General features: G+C 36.9%; 1 protein-coding gene across 2 annotated transcripts in view; it reads left to right on the top strand.

Annotated features, from left to right (window-relative positions):
* Nucleotides 1-18,738, top strand: part of LOC109065923 (inositol hexakisphosphate kinase 1-like) — a 50,993-nt gene extending 32,255 nt beyond the window's left edge. For both annotated transcript variants that reach the window (XM_019082903.2, XM_042712262.1), the window contains exons 3-6: nucleotides 10,977-11,181; nucleotides 11,794-11,969; nucleotides 13,917-14,092; nucleotides 17,638-18,738. In XM_019082903.2, the coding sequence (XP_018938448.1) occupies nucleotides 10,977-11,181; nucleotides 11,794-11,969; nucleotides 13,917-14,092; nucleotides 17,638-18,153 (1,073 nt within the window). In that variant the 3' untranslated portion in view covers nucleotides 18,154-18,738. The remainder of the gene's footprint in view (nucleotides 1-10,976; nucleotides 11,182-11,793; nucleotides 11,970-13,916; nucleotides 14,093-17,637) is intronic.
* Nucleotides 18,739-22,017: the final 3,279 nt, after the last annotated feature.

Below are 22,017 nucleotides of genomic sequence, written 5' to 3' on the forward strand. Positions count from 1 at the left end.
AAAACTGGGACGCCATGTCATCCGGACTAAAGAGGACAAGGACAACCCAAGATGTTATCAGCGCTCAGTTCATAAGCATGTATCTCTGATGGTATGGGGTTGCAAAAGCGCGTGTGGCATGGGCAGCTCACACATCTGGAAAGGCACCATCAATGCTAAAAGGTATATCCAAATTCTAGAACAACATATGCTCCCATCCAGACATCGTCTCTTTCAGGGAAGACCTTGCATTTTCCAACATGACAATGCCAGACCACATACTGCATCAATTACAACATCATGGCTGTGTAGAAGAAGGATCCAGGAACTGAAAAGCCCATACTACACAACAAATCTACAACATTCCTAAAACATTTGGCGCATCATAAAGAGGAAGATGCGACATAAAAGACCTAAGACAGTTGAGCAACTAGAAGCCTGTATTAGACAAGAATGGGACAACATTCCTATTCCTAAACTTGAGCAACTTGTCTCCTCAGTCCCCAGACGTTTGCAGACTGTTATAAAAAGAAGAGGGGATGCCACACAGTGGTAAACGTGGCCTTGTCCCAACTTTTTTGAGATGTGTTGATGCCATGAAATTGAAAATCAACTTATTTTTCCCTTAAAATGATATATTTTCTTAGTTTAAACTTTTGATATGTCATCTATGTTGTATTTTGAATAAAATACTGAAATTTGAAACTTCCACATCATTGCATTCTGTTTTTATTCACAATTTGTACAGTGTCCCAACTTTTTTGGAATTGGGTTTGTAAATATATGCTCTATATGACATATTCATTATATTTTTACTTAACCTGCTGTCTTTATTATATTTTGTATTCTTGAACAAACCAGACAGCCACTGTTTAAATGTTTATATTTCAGCAACGAATTGGGGTAAACATAATTACAGTACAGACCAAAAGTTTGGAAACATTACCATTTTTAATGTTTTTGAAAGAAGTTTCTTCTGCTCATCAAGCCTGCGTTTATTTGATCAAAAATTCAGAAAAAACAGTAATATTGTGAAATATTATTACAACTTAAAATAATAGTTTTCTATTTGAATATACTTTAAAAAAATAATTTATTCCTGTGATATAAAGCTGAATTTTCAGCATCATTACTCCAGCCTTCAGTGTCACATGTAACATCCAGTCTATCACATGATCATTTAGAAATCATTCTAATATTCTGATTTATTATGAGTGTTGGAAACAGTTCTGCTAATATTGTTGATGAATAAAAGGTTAAAAAGAACTGCATTTATTCAAAATAAAAAAAAAATTCTAATAATATATATTCTAATAATATATTTTCTTTACTATCACTTTTTATCAATTTAACACATCCTTGCTGAATAAAAGTATTGATTTTATTTAAAAAAAATAAAGAAAAAAAAAATGACTGACCCCAAATTACTGACCAGTAGTGTATATTGTTATTACAAAATATTTATATTTTAAAATCATAGCTTCTTTTTTTTTCTTTTTTTTACTTTTTATTCATCAAAGTATCCTACAAAAGTATCACATGTTCTGAAAAAATATTAAGCACCAGAACTGTTTCCAACTTTGATAATGAATCATCATATTAGAATGATTTCTAAAGGATCATGTGATAATGATCCTAAAAATTCAGCTTTGCATCACAGAAATAAACTGATAATTTAAAGTATAATAAATTATAAACAATTATTTTAAATTGTAATAATATATCACAATATTACTGTTTTTTTCTGTATTTTTGATCAAATAATGCAGGCTGATGAGCAGAAGAAACTTCTCTGGTTGCTATATGAGAGGAATGAGATGACAAACATATAGTCAGTACTTTAAATCATTGATATAAAAACTCCCTTATGTGCAATTAAAATATATATATACAACTTATATACAAAGTTTTTGAGTGTTGATTATTAAATAAAGTTAATGACTTGATTATTTAAAGAAATTATCTTCAGCTGGCTGAATGAATAAATTTTTGTTTTGGTATTTTGTAATTCCTTAATTTTTGTATTGGAAAAAAATCATGATGCATCATTACTCAGAATTGCTCATAGTTCAATTCAATTCAATTCAAGTTTATTTGTATAGCGCTTTTTACGATACAAATCATTGCAAAGCAACTTTACAGAAAATTACGTTTCTACAATATTTAGTAGTAGCTTATCAGTGGTGACTGTCAGTTTATGTGTATATGGCAGAAATGTTCAGAAAAATCAATAAAAGACGTAAACAAACAGACGATTAACACTATTAACAGCAATTATGCAATCAAACTTAGAGCAAAATGTGGTAGTTCTGTATGTTGTTTCGGGGTTATCATCATCTGAGGTCCTCTGAGGGGTTGGCATCATCTCTTCTCAGGTGTTCTGGATCCAGACTGGAGCTTGTGTAAATCCTAAAACAGAGAAACAAATAGAGACATAATTAGCGTAGCTGCTGTTCCAGCCAAATAAAATTAATTAGTTTAACACAAGTTAAAGAATAATAATGCGCATTTGATCAGATATAACTGCAGTCCAAAATTATAAGATGCATTATTTGAATGCTTGGCCAAAAAGGTGTGTTCTTAAATCTAGATTTAAACAGAGGAAGTGTGTCTCAACCCCGAACATTATCAGGAAGGCTATTCCAGAGTTTGGGAGCCAAATGCGAAAAAGCTGTACCTCCTTTAGTGGACTTTGCTATCCTAGGTACTATCAAAAGTCCAGCGTTTTGTGACCTTAGGGAGCGTGATGGATTGTAGCGTGGTAGAAGACTAGTTATCCACGCAGGAGCTAAGACATTAAGGGCCTTATAAGTAAGTAATAATATTTTGTAACTGATACGGAAATTAATAGGTAGCCAGTGCAGAGACTGTAAAATTGGGGTAATATGATCATATTTTTCTTGACCTGGTAAGGACTCTAGCCACTTCATTTTGGACTACCTGTAGCTTGTTTATTGAGGATGCAGGACAACCACCTAGAAGTGCATTACAATAGTCCAGTCTAGAGGTCATGAATGCATGAACTAGCTTTTCTGCATCAGGAACAGGTAACATGTTTCGTAGCTTGGCAATGTTTCTAAGATGGAAGAATGCTGTTTTTGTAACATGGGAAAATATGATTTTCAAAAGACAAGTTACTGTCTAATATAACACCCAGATTTTTGACTGTAGAGGAAGTAACAGTACATCCGTCTAATTGCACATTGTAATCTACGAGATTCTGTGTAATGTTTTCTGGTCCAATAAGTAATATCTCTGTCTTATCTGAATTTAATAGAAGAAAATTATTGGTCATCCAATCTTTTACATTTTTAACACACACTGTTAGCTTAGATAATTTTGAAGTTTCACCTGGTCTTGTTGAGATGTATAGTTCAGTATCATCAGCATAACAGTGGAAACTAATCCCGTATTTTCTAATGATATTACCAAGGGGCAACATGTATATTGAAGGGGACCTAGGACAGATCCTTGTGGCATTCCATATTTTACTGGTGGTAAATGAGATGACTCCCCATTTAGATAAACAAAGTGGTAGCGATCGGAAAGGTAGGATCTAAACCATCTTAAAGCCTGCCCTTGGATACCTGTATAGTTTTGTAATCTATCTATGAGTATGTCGTGATCTATGGTGTCAAACGCAGCACTAAGTTCAAGTAAAACTAGCAATGATAGTAGTATGATATAAACCTGTCAAATTAGAGCTTGCAGTTTTGATAAACCACTTTTCCATGCAGTATGCGGTGAGGAGAATTCAAACAGTCCGTCATCTCATTTCCTGTTTGTCATCCTTATGTTCCTGTTGTCTGTATCATGTACAGCTCTATGACACATGGCCTCTGTTCTCACTTATTCATCACAATGCCTGTTTGCTGTCAGATGATGAGGTCTGTCTGCTGCACAGAACCTAGTCTGAGATAGGATGTGAACTGTCATGAGAGACGAGGACACTATTATCATATAGTTGCTCTGATGTAGCGACCACAGGAAACAGAGCCTCGAAGAACAGGTGCAGTGAAGAGGGATGTTATGACATCAGTGTCATGTCAGAGGAAAGCCAGAGTCCAGAGACTGATGAAAACCACCTGTTCCAGTGCTGCTTCTCTCGAGATGTTCAGCGTCACAGGTCCTCTCTGATCTCATTTCGCCTGAAACAATTAGTAGACATTATCAACAACGTTGACAATGAAAAATTGTCTAGAAATATTTTTTTTGTTGAATAGCCATTTGATCTCATATGACCTAATGGAAGGGCCTGCAGTAATGCAGTGTGACCAGTGTGGCGCTGTAGCGTAAGACTGTAATACAGCTCTCCCGGATACTATCCGCCGAACCAGTAGATTGTGGGAAGTTTTACAAAAATACTGTCATGTGTGAAGGCCCGATATACTCATAGTGAACAACATTTTCATTCTTCACTTAGGGGTAAAAATAATTTTTATATAAGCAAACAGCGGTTTACTGTTAGCGAACATCCTAATGTTGCTCAGAGCAGAGTTTAGATAAATATGTAAATATGTGCTGCGTGCTTTCCTCTCAATAACAAAATAAACACACAACAAACATGACAGCGGTGAGGAAACAGCAGTTCAGAAAGCATCTGATCATAGCAATGTAGATATGTTTGCACCAGCTCTGCAGTTCGGCACTCCAGTAAAGTCACTTCACGTCACCTTTATTTATAATGCACTTTAAACAATAGGTTGCTTTAAAGCAAGCAGCTTTACGGTGTTAAATATGAAAAAAACAGTGACAATTGATTTATTTATTTTTTTTTACTATAAAACAGATCTATATGAATATGTAAACAATATGTATAACTAGGGCTGGGTGATAAATCGATTTTATCGATTAACTCGAATGTGTAGTTTACATCGGTTTGTTTGAATGAAAATCGGTTTTCTTTTTAACATCCACCGACGCTCCACTCAGGGCTCCTGTAGTTCCGATTGGGCTCAACCCTCCTCCGCGAGTTTGCCATACAGAGACATGCTGCTGAGCAGAGTATGTTTCTCCGGAGCGCGGAGTGGAGCGGTGTGATTTTTTTAAAAGTCAGAGCATTGTGGTTTTCACTCGCTCCAAGAGAGCTCCACCACCACTCCATCACGAGTACAATTCATAACTGCATATTTAGCAAGAATTCACGTTAAACATATTTAGCTATAGCTTGATACAGATGGATCTCTCAAATCAGAAGATTATAATGAAGGCAATAACCGAGCGGGACGTTATAGGCTAGTTCTCAAGGAGTTTGTCTGTTCCTTTTACTGAATATTTTCGGCTTAAAGCATGATTTAAACAGATACAGCACATTCACACGCAATCGCTTTCGCAATAATGCATTCAAACAAATGTAATCTGTATCCGATTTTGAATGATTTTGAAATCTGTAAGAAATGCATCGATCTGTAGATAAAATAATTGACAAAAATGAACTGCTATTTTCATCACAAACAAAATTGCACCGCAGAAAGCAGCAATTATACCTTTTAATGCTGACAATGTTATTAGTTTGGAATGTGGTAGGAAAAAAATGTTTGCACACAATAGCCTACTGTTATTTTATTTATTTGTATTTTAATATAGGCTACGTTATGAACATAAAATTTCAAACATACTGAAATACTTCAGCCACGGAGCGAAGGCAGAGCGGTGTTTCTGGTATCAGTGAGCACCGAGTGGAGCTGGAGCGGAGTGATTATTAAATGCTTGGAGCGCGGAGGAAAATAGTTGCCGCTCCACTCACATACTCTGCTACCGAGTGAGAGAGATGTTTTGCCCTACAAAATGAACAAGACCACGGCAGCACAAGCACAGCATATCCGCCAAAAAGGAACCTGCAGCAATGCTCGTTGCACGGCTCACCGAGCTTTACTTTTGTAGCTCGCATGGCAGTAAATAATAAGATGATATGATCATGCAGTCAATACAGATATTTAATAAAAACATTAAAGACAAGCAGGGCTGTAACATAACCCATTAAAAAACGCATGCAATGTCTACACCGGGCACAAGTGACGCAATCCGACAAAAAGACAATAGAACCCAGTGATGTTGTCTAAACTGGACGCAGCGTGATGCGACACGATCCCCATCAGTAATCTGATGCTCGTTCTATTTATGACGAAATGCAACTGTAGTGTGATGTCAAGTTTAGACAGACTTTTAGCGCAGTGGGGCACAGAACAACAACTCTTGCGTCCGGTGTAGACACAGTTACAGTGTCTGCTCTATTTACAATTAATTTATTTAAGAAAAAATTTACTCACTGCGTAGTTGCCAGTTTTAATCTTAACAGGCTCTTAACGCTGAGTGGATGGTTAGATGCATGGTGGGCTAGTATTAAATTGAAAAAAAATATATAAAAAAAATAAAGGTCTTTCCAGCATTAAGGTAATAACGTTACTGCTTTTTTTAAAAAAAAACATCTTCTCAGTTATAAATTTGACTGGTAAATATTAAGTAAAGAATTATATTAAAACTTGTTTTGAACAATTTCATTGTCATTTGAATATTGTAGGGGGGCAAAAAAATCGATTTAAATCGTTAATCTGATTTTTGGTGAAAATATCTGGGATTGTTTTTTAGGCCATATCGCCCAGCCTTATGTATAAATCAGTATTTTAACAAATTGCAAAAGCTGAATAATCCATCAAAGCTACTGATTCAGTGAAGTAATCAATGTCAATTAATCGTTCTAATAATCGTTAGATTAATTGATTTTCAATTTAATCCTTTGTTGCAGCTTTAGAAAAGAGCTCAATGGACTAATCTTACTGGATTAACTTGAAGATATGATGACAGAAATATTATTGTTGTGTACTAAAATGTAGTTCTCTAAGTTATATTACTATTATTTTTAAGGAATATCACACAACCAAGATATTTTTTCATGCATGTTTTAATATATACATTCTTATTTGAAAAAGATAAAAATGCAGTGTATTGTTGTAAATTAGCTTTTTAAAAGATTGATTAAATTGGTTAATTTATTGGCTAATTCATTTCATTAGACACCTTTTTTTAAGTGTTATTAAGTATGTTAAATCATAAAACACAGAATCTGGAAAAACACAATGGAAAACACAATTTGGGGGGAAATAAAATGGTTTTCAAGGATGACCCCTAAATTAGTAGCTTACTCTATGGAATTTAATTGTGCACAAACAGGTTATGTTTACATTCATTCTCAAGGTCTAACAAACGCCAGAGCATTAAAGGGGTCATGAACTGCCTTTTTATTATTTTGTACTGTTCTCTGAGCTCTACTTGTAATGTTATCAAGATTTTTACATTAAAAAAACATCATAATTTAGCAGTATTAGGCTATTTTCTGTCCTGTTTTAACTGCCTCATCAGAACGCTCTGGTTGGCGTGGCAGCCTGTCGACTCGGAAGTAAATCCCACTGCTATGATTGGCTAAAGCTGATGATACACGGTGCAACTTTCTGAGCAGTGTTGCTGGTCAACTTTATCTGTATCATCAGTTTAACAGTTTTCCACGTTTAAAAATCTGCATAAATGTTTGACAGACGACATCCTTCACAGATAAACGTTGCTGTGATTTAGGTTAAAACAGATATCAAACGATCTGTTATAACAGACAAAGCAATAGTGAGCACGTAATAAAAACAGTTACTCACACATAGTCGCACAGCATCATCTTTTAATTTCAATCTTTCTGAAAAGAATAGTGTAGAGTTTATCCACACTTATGTCATAGAGCGGCACATTCAACAAGCTGCCGTTTTGGCAGACTGGCTTCAGTATAATCTGTTTATGTGTTTTTATAGTACGATGACCTCTTATATGTCAAAAGATCAAGGGAATTTTGATTTCTCAGTTCATGGCCCCTTTAAAGGGGACATCAGATGCCCATTTTCCACAATGATTCTTTAGGGTCTTCATGAAATGTCTGCACCATACTTTGGTTAAAATTCCTCACTGGTCATGTAAAACAACACCCTTTTACCTTACCCTTTGCATGTCTGTTTAAATGATAATGAGCTCTGCTCACCCCATCCCTCTCTTCAGTTTTTTGTGTATTTGGTGGCGCGTTACCATAAAAAACAAAACTAATGCACTGCGTCCTCAGTGGCTCTGATGTCGGGAGAAAATGAATCTTATATTTACTTTTACATCCAGCTACAAAACACCTGCATTGCTTAAGAGACACTGTCACTACAGCTGCTCGAGCACGGAGAAAATGGCAAACTGCGACTGCGTACTTAATATTGTGATAAATATCGATATCATATGATATATAAATAAATATTGTGATAATATTTTGGCCTTATCGTCCAGCACTATTAGGCAATATCTGCCCCTGTTGCTCATGTTGTTATTATTTTAATTATACTTTTCGGAACGTGAGACCCTTGAGTTACAAATTCTTCATATTCTCTTCATGTTCTCAAAACTGATGCTGCATTTGAAAGAATTGATAAATGTTCCTCCATGCTATATTTATTTTGGGACCTGAATTGTTTGTTTTGTTTTGTTTTTCCTCTACGCTTATGAGATGTCAATGACATTCTGAGATATTTGGTTATGTAGAAATGATGTTGTAGACTTAAAATAAGTTTGTGTACTTAAAATAAAGTTTAGTTAAAGCATGAAATGGCATCGTTCGGGCAGCCTGTAAAAGGCAATGTGAGCTGCTATTATTTGTCTGCAGTGCAAACGTGTATGCTTGACCATCATGTTCGCCATCACCACCACCCCCCAAAACATCTCACGTTCTAGATTCACAGCATGCCTTCCATATGAACCGCTTCTCCCTGTGAGTTTTGATGGGGCTAAATGCATGCCGGACATCGGTAACTTCCACTGACTATTTCAGGTCTTGCTAGAGTAACATTGAAGCTTGTTATTTTTCCTCATCTAGTCACAGCAAGATTTATAAATAGACTTGTCCTTACGAATCACATGGCATTGTTTTCAAATGTCAACAGAGTGGGATGAGCACAAACTCTAAATATGAGAATTAGAAGTGTTACAGAAGTTTTAGGGGTTAAAATAATCATATCACTTCTTTAGCTAACCTGCAGCCACAGCTATTGCTGGCAAAAAAAAATACAAATCTTTCAGAAGGAAATTATTTTTTCATAATTTGTATGTTGTCTAAATTTTTTCTGGATTTATAATTTAATACAAAGTAGTTTTCTCAAATGAAATGGTGAAATGCTGGTAAAGTAACTCTCAGAACAGCTCTGCAGATGAATTTCATGTGTACATGTTCTCATATAGTGAGACGCCAGACATTGAAAACATTACGAGCAGTATGCATGGTTGAGTATGTGTAGTAGATGAAACTGTGCCACTCATTCAATGAGACACGCATGCACAACATGCAGACTTTATTTTTAAGTCGTATTCTTTTTACACTAGAGTAGAGTCCTACTTTTAATTTATGCATTCAAAATTTGCCAAATTCCATGACATTCCGTATTATACAGTAAATTCCATTTTTATGACTGTTCCATGATTCAGTCCACGTTTTCTGCATTGTAGAAATTAGCATTCAATTAATCAGAGAGATATATATCTGATTTAAAATGACCCACTCTAATCTTACTAATAGCTCATTCATGATATCCTTCCATAGGTTTTATTCCCTGTCATGTGGTCTTAAATTGTTAACAAGTACTTGTGCGTCAATCTTCTTTTTCTCTGTTAACATATCCTATCATTATATCTTCTGCCATGGCATCCTCATCAAGTCAAGTCAAGTCAAGTCACCTTTATACAATACAGATGTGTCAAAGCAGATTTAACAGGAGTGTTAAACAGGTTAAAATGTGTAGCAGGACAATAGAAACGTGCAAGAGGACAATAGAAAACTTTTAGTTTAACGGTCATTGTCCAGCTCTGTTCACTTCTCTTCCAATAGTGTCTGTGCATTCGAGGCAACAATGTTGCCAGAAATTGTGCATAATATCTCATACCTCATGCATAATGTCTGTCAGTGCACAGTGTTTGTCTCGGGTTACGTGTGAACAAAATGTAATTTGTCTTGATACTGTAGTGATTTATAAATATATACTTTTAAATATATAAAATAAATATGTAATTTTTGGCTCACTTAGTGCCCCAGTCTGTGTGGGTGTCACAGATCAGTTGCTTCAGCCTAAATGATATTGAAAGCAGCTAGAATATAGGAAAATGTATGACCTAATTATGCATAATATGAAAGGCTGGGCTGAGCAGATGCCGGAAAGAAAGTCCAGAGCCTACAGATCAGCCTGGCTGTGCAGCACAAGTCTTCCTGAATTAGCTCATTAGCATCATCGCAGTCTTCATTCATGAGCTCGCATTGCCTGGCTGACATCACTGAGGACGCATCACGGACCTAAAAATGAGCTTCAGCACAGAGGCATGATGGGATTATTCAGCCCTTCCCACTAGCCACTATAATACTGTCCTCCTTCCCACACGTGTGCATCTCTCTGAGATTCTTTATTCATCATACCACATAAACTGTCCAAACGTTTGATCTTCTCTATTATATTAGTGTTCCTTTGTGTGCATATGATTGAATTTATATTCCATGCATCATCTTCACTGTTTATACCTTTTGACTTTTGACACTCTTTACGCAAACTAGTGTTGGCCTCAATTTGAAACATGAATTTGTACAGAATAATTATTGAACTTGACAGAGTGTACAGAATGGAATTAAACACTCCAGTGTCTACATGTCCAATGCCAAAATAATATTTACAATTCCGTTTTTGGTACCAGCTGAATTATCAGCAGCAAGTATGTCTTGATTTGTCATAAAATTGCATTACTAGGGCTTTGGACCTTAAAAACAATTTATTAAGGGCTTGATTGCACAACAAGCAAATATGACACATTATTATTCATTTAAACCATAACCTGGTATAGACTGAGTCTTGAGTCATAACGTGCAATTCAGATGATATCTTTGTTGAATTCATAGAATTCAAGAACACAAGGTCCCAGAGGCTGACAGGTTAATGTTGATGTTGCAGGTGTGGTGCTGGTGTGTTTTGAGGTAGACTCTGATGGCTACATCAATCTGGTGGCATATCCATATGAAGAGAGCGAGGGGCTGGACCACGAAGAGCTGTCTGAAAGAGATCAGCCTCGCCGAAAACACTCTCGCCGTAGCCTCCACCGCTCCAGCAGCGAGCACAAAGAGGACCGACCTGCTCACGATGGGGACAGCAACGACAAGTGAGTGAACATCCACATACTGGTCATTTGTGTAACAGAATCCCATGCTGATGACCAGATAGAATCATTCTGTATGAAATCAAACTGTACTTTAGACTGAGGATCTTCAGATGAAGAAGTGTTATCATTGGGTCTGGTATTATAACACAGTTACCAACCTTAGCAAAGAACAGTGTTATTTTATTTTATTATAGTTTTTTATTAATATTTTGAACCAGTTTTTATTTTTAGATTTTATATTTTCATTGAAGTTTCAGCATATTTTGTTTTATTTTTATGATTTATTTTTATATTTTATTTCAAGTAACTTTTTTATGGTTTTAATTTTAGTTTCATTATTTTTAGTTAATTATAATAACCCTGGTTGCAAAGGTCAAGATCTCGGAGGTGGAACAGAGGTGCTGAAATTGAACTGATTACATTGAAAATGTGATCTCTTTGATAATAACAAAAACAGTGCTTCCTAGCAAGTACATCTGTCTGAATCAAACTTGTGTATTTGCCAAGCAAACATTCCCATATAAAATGTTCATTTTAAGAGTTTGACCATCACAAAACATTTTCAGCAGTCACACTTGCACAGCAGTGTTGGTAATTAGTGTGTCTGTGTAGTCTGCAGGAGTTGAAGAGTCCTCGCCTGGACCTGCATTCGGATGTGCCCTTCCAGATGCTGGACAGCAACAGCGGCCTGAGCTCAGAGAAGATCAGCCACAACCCCTGGAGTCTGCGCTGCCACAAACAACAGCTCAGCCGTATGCGCTCCGAGTCTAAAGACAGGAAACTCTACAGTATCCTGCTCTAAAACAGCACAGTTTATTCAGAAACTTTGGTTTGGAAAAAAAGTGTGTACAGTAGTTGATGGACAAGTTTTACTTTCTTGACAAATAGTCAACTATATTAAAATGCTTGAAACTGCTTGAAATTGTAATTGCAATAATATGCTATTTGACAGAGTAAATTACTTTTTAGAAAAAAATAATTCAGAGAAGGCCTAATTAGTTTTGAAAAAATTCCTGTGGCTCAGTGGTAGAGCATTGTGTTAGCAGTGCAAAAGGTCGTGGGTTCAATTCCCAGGGAACACACATACTGGTAAAAAAAAATGGGTAGCCTGAATGCACTGCAAGTTGTCTGCTTAATGCATAAATGTAAATGTAAAATGGGAGGGAGGTCCCCTTTAAAACGAAGTGACTTGAAAATTAAAAAAAACACAAGTTGCGGTTGAAATGAGGACCAAATCCTAATAGTTATTCAGTCGCTGCATGCATCAACACTAGAAATCATGCATGATGTAAATCTTTTTGCAATTAGCAGCCACTGTTCTGTCATCAGGGCTACATTTTCCAAAAAGCCACTGAGTGTTAAAATAATGAAACATAGATTTGTGGGTTGTTTCTCAGAAGCATTGTAATTTGATAAGCTTTAATAATCATTGCAGATCTGCAGGTAATCTTAATTAGACAGACTCATGGAGGACACCAGCTGGAGATCTGCAAAATTATACCTGAACTTTACTTTCAGGATGCTCACCCTTTATGTAGCTCAGCGCTAATGAAAGAATACTTTAGATTCTATTATATTATGTTTGATATATTATTTAGTTAATAATTACTATTAAAGTACAAATAAAGTATGTTTTAAAATAAGTCTATCTGAACAACCCTATACAGTGTAATTCACCACAGCTGTAAAGTGCTGCAAAAGCTAAAAACAAATATACTGTAAAATATTGAAAAGTGCTTAAATTTGACTTCAAGGAAGGTGTAAGAAACTGTATAGTGATAGGTGTACAACAGTACAGCTGGTACTGTGGAAATACTACTATTATTACCCCTCCCCCACCCCCCACCTTTTTTTTTGGTAAAGGCAAATGTTATCCCAAAAACTTGAGGCAAGCAAGAGTAAATTTCATGCCACACACAAACATTCCCAAAGTAATTTGCCATCAGAGAAAATGAGTAAAGTTGAAGCCTTTCTGTCAGTAGAGTGATGATTTTTGCCATGACCCATTGCATTTCCACAAGCTGAGCAACAGGAAGCAGATGTTCATGTCTTCAGGACTCTCATTTGAAATTCTCCAAAATCCTCATTATTCATAAATGATTTAGTCAGCAGAGAGAGAACTGTTTGTTTCTAAGAGAGGTTTTGGCTATATGAGTGGCAGGCAGATTGTGATAATATTGTGAAACTTGTCAAAGTGAATGGGCTCATGGGAAACACGCTGTTCTTTTTAGATGTCCAGTAATATGAGTGAATGGCCGGCCTATGAGATTATCAGGAATACCACAGTGCAGACTTTTCCCTTTCTGTAGTTTAACTTAAAGATGTTTTTGAAATGTATTAAATAATGGATAATTAAATCTTAATCTCTCTACAAACAATAAAGCTGTAAGTTTAAAAAACAGCACCGTTACCACTGCACTTCTAAGAAATATAATGAAGCATTTCAGTAGCAAAGCTTTTTTATTGATAGAAGTCGCATGGCAGCACAGAAAATCAAGTTTGTGTGCACCTAAATGTTTCTGTGTGAATTGTGACTGTGTATTAATTAAGAATAGTTATTAAACTGACTGGAACTACTCTGCTTTAAAGGGTTTTAACACATGCATTCCAGGCAATCAGAATCGAGTATTCAGAAAGACATTGTTAAATATATGTATGTATATATATATATATAAACTTTGTGCATTTATGTTGCACTCTGTTGTCTATGATTCTTGACCCTAAACCTCCACCAGAATTTCTGCTGTTGGAGAATGTAGTCCATCATTTCGTCTACCCCTGCATCCTGGACTTGAAGATGGGCACCCGGCAGCACGGCGATGATGCGTCAGAGGAGAAAGCCGCCCGCCAGATGAAGAAGTGCGAGCAGAGCACGTCTGCCACATTAGGAGTGCGTGTGTGCGGCATGCAGGTGCGTATGGAGCAATGATTGGGGTTTTTACACTCTTAAGGCTGATTTATACTTCTGCGTCGAGCCTACGCCGTAGCCTCTGCATAGACGCACACCTTACGCCGAAGCCTGACGTGCACCTCTCCAAAAATCTAACAGCATGTCAATTCTACGCTGACCGCAAGCGCTGTGATTGGTCTGCTAGAACCCCTTCCTCTGTATGTACTTGAGTTTGGTGTGTGTTTATAATGTGCACTTTAATATCCTTGTGGAGACTGATAGAATGCCGTATCTTCTCCTGTTCCGTTGTTGTCTCCTTTTTGTAGTTTTAAATAATGATTTAATGATTTGATATTTATTTGCTGCCATCACGGCTATAATGCTTGTCTGACGAGCCGCTTCTTCATCGGCTTTTGCCGTGATACTGTGACACACAACACAAACATTCCACACGAAAAACCATACATTACAATTAAAAGTTGACACGTACAACGATGCAGAAGTATAAATGAAAACTGACGCATAGCCGATACGGCATAAAATCTACAGCATAGGTCTGACGCAGAAGTATAAATCTGCCTTTACAATTAAAGGTTCTTCATTGGCATCCATAGTTTCATGAAGAACCTTTACCACCCATAGAACCTTTCCATTGTATTGTACAAAAAGGCTCTTTTTAGTGGAAAAAGGTTGTTCAAATTTAACATTTTCTTCACATTTAGAAAAAAAAAATTCATAAATGTTAACTGGAAGCTTCTGTGGAGAGCCCAAAATGGTTATTTTATGGCCAATGTAGTTGACCTTGGCCTCATGTAGTTGACCTTGGCCTCATGTAGGTGGCCCAAGTTGGTGGCCTGAAGATGGGACAGGAATCCCTGACACTGACAGGAAAACTAATTTTAGAGTAGTTATTTGTATAAAAATTAAGTGAGTTTATGCTTAAAACAAGAAAAAAAAATCTGCCAACTGGGTAAGAAAAAAAGACTTTTCCTTTGGATTAAGGTTTTTTTGTTTTGTTTTTTTTACCCCATTGGCAGGTATTTGCTCACATAATAATCAACAATTGTGTGTTATTTTCTCAATTAGATTTCTAGGGGTAAAAGGGAAGAAACATTTTAAAGTAAAGGTAACTGTAGCAGCAGCAAAGAGAAAGGTTTAAACTGTTCTCAGTCCCAGCACTCAGTACACAAAGTAAGACTTGCATTTGTTTATAGACTTGCATTTGTAGGTGGGAGGGAATGTGAAGGTCAGTGAAAGGGAGCGCTCTCTTCCACCCTCAATACCACAATGGCTGAAGGGGTGCCCTGGTGGTTTCGTAGGCAAACATCATTTATAGCTAAGGGGCCTAATGGTTAGCTGCCCACTGGTTCTCCAGGAGTTGTGGTGTGGAGATGGTGAATGAACAGCGCTGTTCACTTCTCAATACTGGCTGAAGTGCCCTGTGCTGCCCACTCTCCAGGTGGATGGGTTACCCAAGCTGTGTGTGTGCTCTTGGATGGGTTAAATGCAGAGCACCAATTCCGAGTATGGGTCACCATACTTGGCAAATGTCACGACTTTCACGTATAAAGCACATATTAATGATCATATTCTAGAAATTCCCTTAATCCTACCCAATGCCTAAATTTAACAACCTACCTAAAGTTAATAAGCAGCAAATTAGGAGTTTATTGAGGCAGAAGTTATTGTTAATAGTGAGAAATAGTGAGAATTGGTCCCTAAACCAATAAAATAAAATATAAGTAATCAAATATTTTCCTCACCCTAGGGTAAGGTGTTAGTGTACAGATCTTAATGATTGTTTTAAAATTAAAGAAGAAAATATATTTTTAAGTAATAAAAAAAAAACAATTCACACACTAATTAGAAAAATAAACCCAACCCAAGTTGTTAATGCGCCCATGACACGAAGCGGAGTTACACCATTACACCTCAGGTGTGCATTATTTTTCTAATAATTCAATGGTCTGGAGTCAATTATTCCACTTATACTACAGTTAACACCTCAAGACATCGATCAGATGATATATTTAAAGGGATTCATCTGGTTTTTGTACTTAAATCACTATTGTGAGTAGGATTATTTATTCCGCTTCTCATCCAACGCCTCTTTTGCTGGTTCCAAAACGTCATTTTAAAGCTGGTAATGGAGGCTTGAGCCATTGATAGTATTCTAATGCAGTTATTAATGAAGTTCTTAGAAAGAGAGCGAGAGAGACAGAGACACACAGAGAAAGAGAAAGAAAGAGAGAGAGCTGGTGTGAATTAGGCTACCTCTGTGCGTTCCTCAATAGTGTTCTGCAGCAGTGTCTCTAAACAGCGCTGGTATTACCTCACAAGTGAGAAATGTCATGTGTATTAACTTTCGGAAAATCGTCTGTCATGTTGTTTTTTTTGTTAGTCCTGTAATTTCCATTATTACAGTTGACTACAGTATGTGAAGTGATATGGAACTGCGTTCGCTGTGCGTTTCCCGGAAAATAACTGCACACCTCAGAACATTTGTCAGATTCAAGCAATCAACGGCCCTGTAGTATAAAATATATTTAAAAAGTCTTTCCTACAAATACCTGTTTTTCATAGTAAATTATGTTACACCATTTACATTGTTAGTGAATGACCCCATTGTACTCATTACATTTATGGCAGTAAATAATCTTTGCAGAAAAAAAAAAGATACTAATTGCACATATGGACTGAAATTTATCTTTGCATGTCATAATTTATTATAGCAAATGCAAACACACTGTTCAGCCCTGAATATTCAGTATAAAAGTACTAACTAATCAAAATAATCCTATAATATATTAATATTTATTTAGGGTTATTGATCTGTGGGGCAGCTGTAGTTCGTGTTGGATCTCAAGTGCAGTGAAGAGGTTGATTTAGACTCTAGTATTGATGCGCTCTCCTAATAATTTCAGATCTGATTGCCTGACATGGTTTACATTTTGCTTTGTTTCTAAAAATGCTTGCAGCTTCAGTGTGTGAACATTTCTGCCTAAAATCCGCTGTTCAGTCTACTTTATGTTTAACAGAACTTTTCCAGCATTTACCAACATTTCTAGCCCTAAAATTGCATTGTGCACATAAATCTTTTCTCACATATGTAAACCTGCATGTGCAATGAAAATTTATTAAGAAGTGATTAATATCAATATATTGACCTGTATAGGTATGGGAGAAAAACTTGCATTTATGTAAGTAGGTTCTACCTTCCCACCTGTCTGCGGTTTCCACAGTCATTTCTTGAGCCTTTTTCCACATCTGAGATGTGAACAATAGGGATAAAAACGGGGATTTCATTTCGATACATAGATTGTATCTGGGTAAAGACACCGGATTTTTTCTGCTCTCTCTCATTAAAGACATTCTTTTATTTTTTTTAAATAAAAGTTACAAAAGCAAAAGAAAGGCTTGAAGACAGTACAATCAGACCTTGACAGAATTTAACAGGTGATTTAGTTTTCCTAATTTACAACCCACATTGACCATTGTAGTGCCAGCCTTACCTGTTTATTCATTCATCATTCAAGCTCTTTGTGTCTCCTGTGTTTGTTCTGCAGGTCTACCAGATGGACACCGGTCATTATCTATGCAGGAACAAGTACTATGGCCGTGGTCTTTCTATTGAGGGATTTCGACATGCACTCTTTCAGTTCATGCACAATGGTACGCAGCTGCGTAAAGACCTTTTTGAGCCAATCCTGAGCAAACTATGCAGACTGAAGGCTGTCCTGGAGCGTCAGGCCTCGTACCGCTTCTACTCCAGCTCACTGCTCATCATATATGAGGGCAAGGACCCCGAGTCTGTCGACGGCTGGCAGAAACCCTCAGAACTGCCATCAGATAAGCAGAATCAGGCCACAGCGCTTGGGTCTGTGGAGAACCCGCCGGCCTCAGAGCCCCATACACCTCCTCAGACACTGAGTGTGGACGTCCGGATGATAGACTTCGCCCACAGCACATTTAAAGGTTTCCGGGATGACCAAACTGTCCACGACGGACCTGACCGTGGCTACGTGCTCGGACTAGAGAGCCTCATCAACATTTTGCAGGAAATCCGAGATGAGAACCAGTAGCAGCCCAGCAACTTCACACAGATTGTTGACATTTTCATAGAAAAACAAAGATGTTTGTAAAGATTGCACAGTGACACAAAACTGAAGTTGTGTTTTGTGTGTCTCAGTTATTATTTGAACCGTGAGGGATCCGTGCACACAAGAAATGGAGGTGACCTCTACCTATGAAGGTATGAAAGTTCTGCTGTCAGGAAAGAAATGGCTACTAGCCTCCTCTCAACAGAAGAGGGTTTCAGTTTGTTTGTCACATGGATTTATCGCCACCATGTGGCCAGCTGAAGCACTGCAGGAATGAACCATGAACTCAGGCCGTGTCCGCTGTCAGGGTCTCTCTTAGCGTGTGGGATAGCTATATAGAGAGAAAGCACGTGTGTGTGTGTGTGTGTGTGTGTGTGTGTGTGTGTGTGTGTGTGTGTGTGTGGTGTGTGTGGTGTGTGTGTGTGTGTGTGTGTGTGTGTGTGTGTGTGTGTGTGTGTGTGTGTGTGTGAGAATCTCAAGAAGAAAAGTCCAGGTCGCATTTTACCCCAAAATCAAAATAAGAAAGATGTTTTATTGCATAAATAAAGCCTGTTTTAGGAGCTTTAAGATTTTTGTGACATTATTTTCATGATAAATTTAGCCTGAAAGCATTTCTCCCCAAATTCTTATTATAATGCAAAAAAAATTTCCAGACACACATTGTTTTAAAACATAATCAATAAAATTCAATACAACAAATTCCATCATGAATTGTACTTTGCCATTTTAAATACTGTATCATTATTTGTTCACATCATACTGTACTAATGAGACTGATAGGGAAGATTAGTTATAAAAAAATAATGTCACCATGCAAAAAAAAAAAAAAAAAAAAAATCTTAATGGTTTTAAAAATATTTTAATGCAATGTTGTTTTTTTCTTGGAATTTTTTTTATTTATTTTTTTATTTTTATTTTTATTTTTTATTTTTTTGGGGTGGGGGTGTTTGAAATATGAGATGTTCTTGTTCTCTGTATAAACACTCAGTATTTCTCCAGGAGTTTAAAAGGGAGCAAATTTAGATCAGAGTAGTTGGTCAAAGCTTTACTGTAGGACTTGGGGGCATTTAAAGGAGGTTTTAAACCACTCATCTTTGATGACAAAAAGGATGAATCTGGCCTTGTGGCAATAGTTGAATTCACAGCTCAGCTATGCGAGCCTATTTAATCGGTCTGATGATGCTTTTTTATTTTATTATTATAATTATATTTTGGGCTTTTTGGTAGTTATCTTACTCTGTAAATTTAAAGCAATCATTACATTTTAGTGTTTTTACATTTTTGTTGATCCCCCCTCTGTGATTTAGCAGTCGTAGGGGTTTTGGTGGAATAGTGCATTTGTAGTCTTGAATTTAGATTTCCCTTGTGTTACAAAAGTCTTTTTCTCTGTCTGTAACGTGGTTATCATTACAAAGAATTGCCTCACTGTAAAATAAATAATTTAATAAAATACTTTTCTTAATCTGTCAAAATATTTAAACATCATTTAAAAGCAAAATTGTGTAATGTATAAAAACTTGTTTACAGATATTTTTTCCACTCTTGATTTAAATGTAAAAAATATATTTAAATATTTTTATTGCAAAACAACATAAACCTACTGATTAAGAAACGTATTTTAGTGCTCACTAACATCTGCACTGTAAATTTTTATAAACACATTACAAGAGCATGATTTTTATTTTTATTGTTATTTCGAAGGGTTGTCTTTTAATTACACCAATACACTCTCAGAAAGAATAAAAAAGGTACAAAGATGTCACTGGGACGGTACACTTTCAAAAGAACACCTTTTGTACCTTACTTAGTCATAAAAGTGTTTGGAAAATGCATTTCAGTACCTTAAAGGTACAGATTTGTACTTGAAGTGCACAAATTAGTACCTAAATGGTATATATTAGTGCCTTTTGAAAGGGTGCTGCCACAGTGACAGCTGCAGTGACATTCTGCCCACCATCAGCAAATGTAGCAAGATTGGTTTCTAGGTTTGTCCTTGTGAGTCCCGTCAGCAGTCGAGTGGAGATCGTCTCCTCATCATAACACGTTCAGCTTGTTCTCTGTCTAGATGAAACATTTATTGCACTATGGCGTCATCCTTTTACTGATAATGGACACTTTTTTTCATTCTCTGGGAAACAGACATTGTATCTGCCCATAGTAGCAGTTGAGCAAATATATTAACTTCATTCATTCGTCTTGTCCTACATTTATTGACTTTGATCACCTGTATAAATAATAAATCAACATTATAAAACATGGCATCTATGCGGAGTTGTGCCGTAGGGATGTGTCTGTATTTAGACGTGTGATTTTGGTCAATAGCCATAACTGGGACACCCAGGAGTGTTTGTTTAACAACTGTTTAACAACCGCTGAAGGGAGATGTTTGAAGGACAAATGCCACATGTATGATGTGTTCTCCCACAACACATGAGAAATGTACTCAAGTTACATTTCAGAATGGCAAGAATACATAAATCTTAACATGTTGGCGTCATTGATTACTGTGTAGCAGGTTTGTGTAACTAAACCTTTCATTTGTGTCAATGCATGAGAGAAGAACGCAGATTCATAGATTTGGCATAAAGAGAAAGAAAATGATTACCCCTCATCCTGAAAATGATCTTTTTATCTTTATTGTTGTTGCATGGATGGATATTTTTTTAAGATAAAATAATATGACAGCTTTGAATGTGAGCTATAATTTGTTTAAAAACAGTTGTCTTGTCTCGTTAATATTTTGTTGTTTTGATTTCTCCCAATAAAGCACGAACAGTGCTACTGACACTCTTTGCTCCACTCTAACCTCATCCAGACCAGTACGCACCACCCCATCTGCCCCCTGGCTGTCCAATGTTCTACCTGAACATCGCTCTAAATGCAGGGCTGCAGAGAGGAAATGGCATAAATCAAGAAACTCTACTGACCTCAGTGTGAATCAGTCACTCCTCTCTTCCTTCTCTGCAAATGTCTTCACTGCTAAAACAACATACTACCACAACAAAATTAACAACTGTTCTGACTCTCGCACACTTTTCAAAACATTCTCTTCTCTTCTTTGTCCTCCTCTCCCTCCTCCTTCATCAACTCTTACAGCTGATGACTTTGCAGTTTTCTTCACAAATAAGACAAGAACCATCAGTGACCAATTCGCCATACCGCAGATTGATGATAACTTCATAACGACTAATACACTCTCTCTCTCTCCTCCTTCTCTCCACTCTCAGAGACAGACATTTCCAAACTTATCCTTTCCAATCATTCTACTACTTGTCCACTTGATCCTATCCCCACTCACCTCCTTCGGGCCATTTCTTCTTCAGTCTTCTTCAGTTTCTTCTTCTTCACTTACTCATTATCAACACCTCTCTTCACTCTGGTACAGTTCCCTCAGCTTTTAAGCAGGCTTGGTAAGCCCACTGCTTAAGAAACCATCTCTAAATCCAGCACTTTTAGAAAACTACAGACCGGTATCCCTTCTTCCATTCATTGCAAAGACACTTGAGCGAGTTGTGTTCAACCAACTCTCTATGTTTCTTGTACAGAACAACCTCCTGGACAGCAACCAATCTGGCTTCAAAAACGGCCACTCAACTGAGACTGCCCTGCTATCGGTTACTGAAGCCCTGCGACTGGCAAGAGCAGCTTCCAAATCCTCAGTACTCAACTTACTGGATCTGTCTGCTGCTTTTTACACAGTTAATCACCAGATTCTACTGTCCACCCTCATAAAGAGGGGCACTCCTGTGGTTTAAGTCCTACCTCCCAGGTAGGTCCTTCAGGGTGTCTTGGAGGGGTGAGGTTTCTAAGTCACAACTTCTTGCTACTGGGGTTTCTAAAGGCTCA

Source organism: Cyprinus carpio, chromosome A22, assembly GCF_018340385.1.
Source record: "Cyprinus carpio isolate SPL01 chromosome A22, ASM1834038v1, whole genome shotgun sequence".
In the NCBI taxonomy this organism is placed as follows: Eukaryota; Metazoa; Chordata; class Actinopteri; order Cypriniformes; family Cyprinidae; genus Cyprinus; species Cyprinus carpio.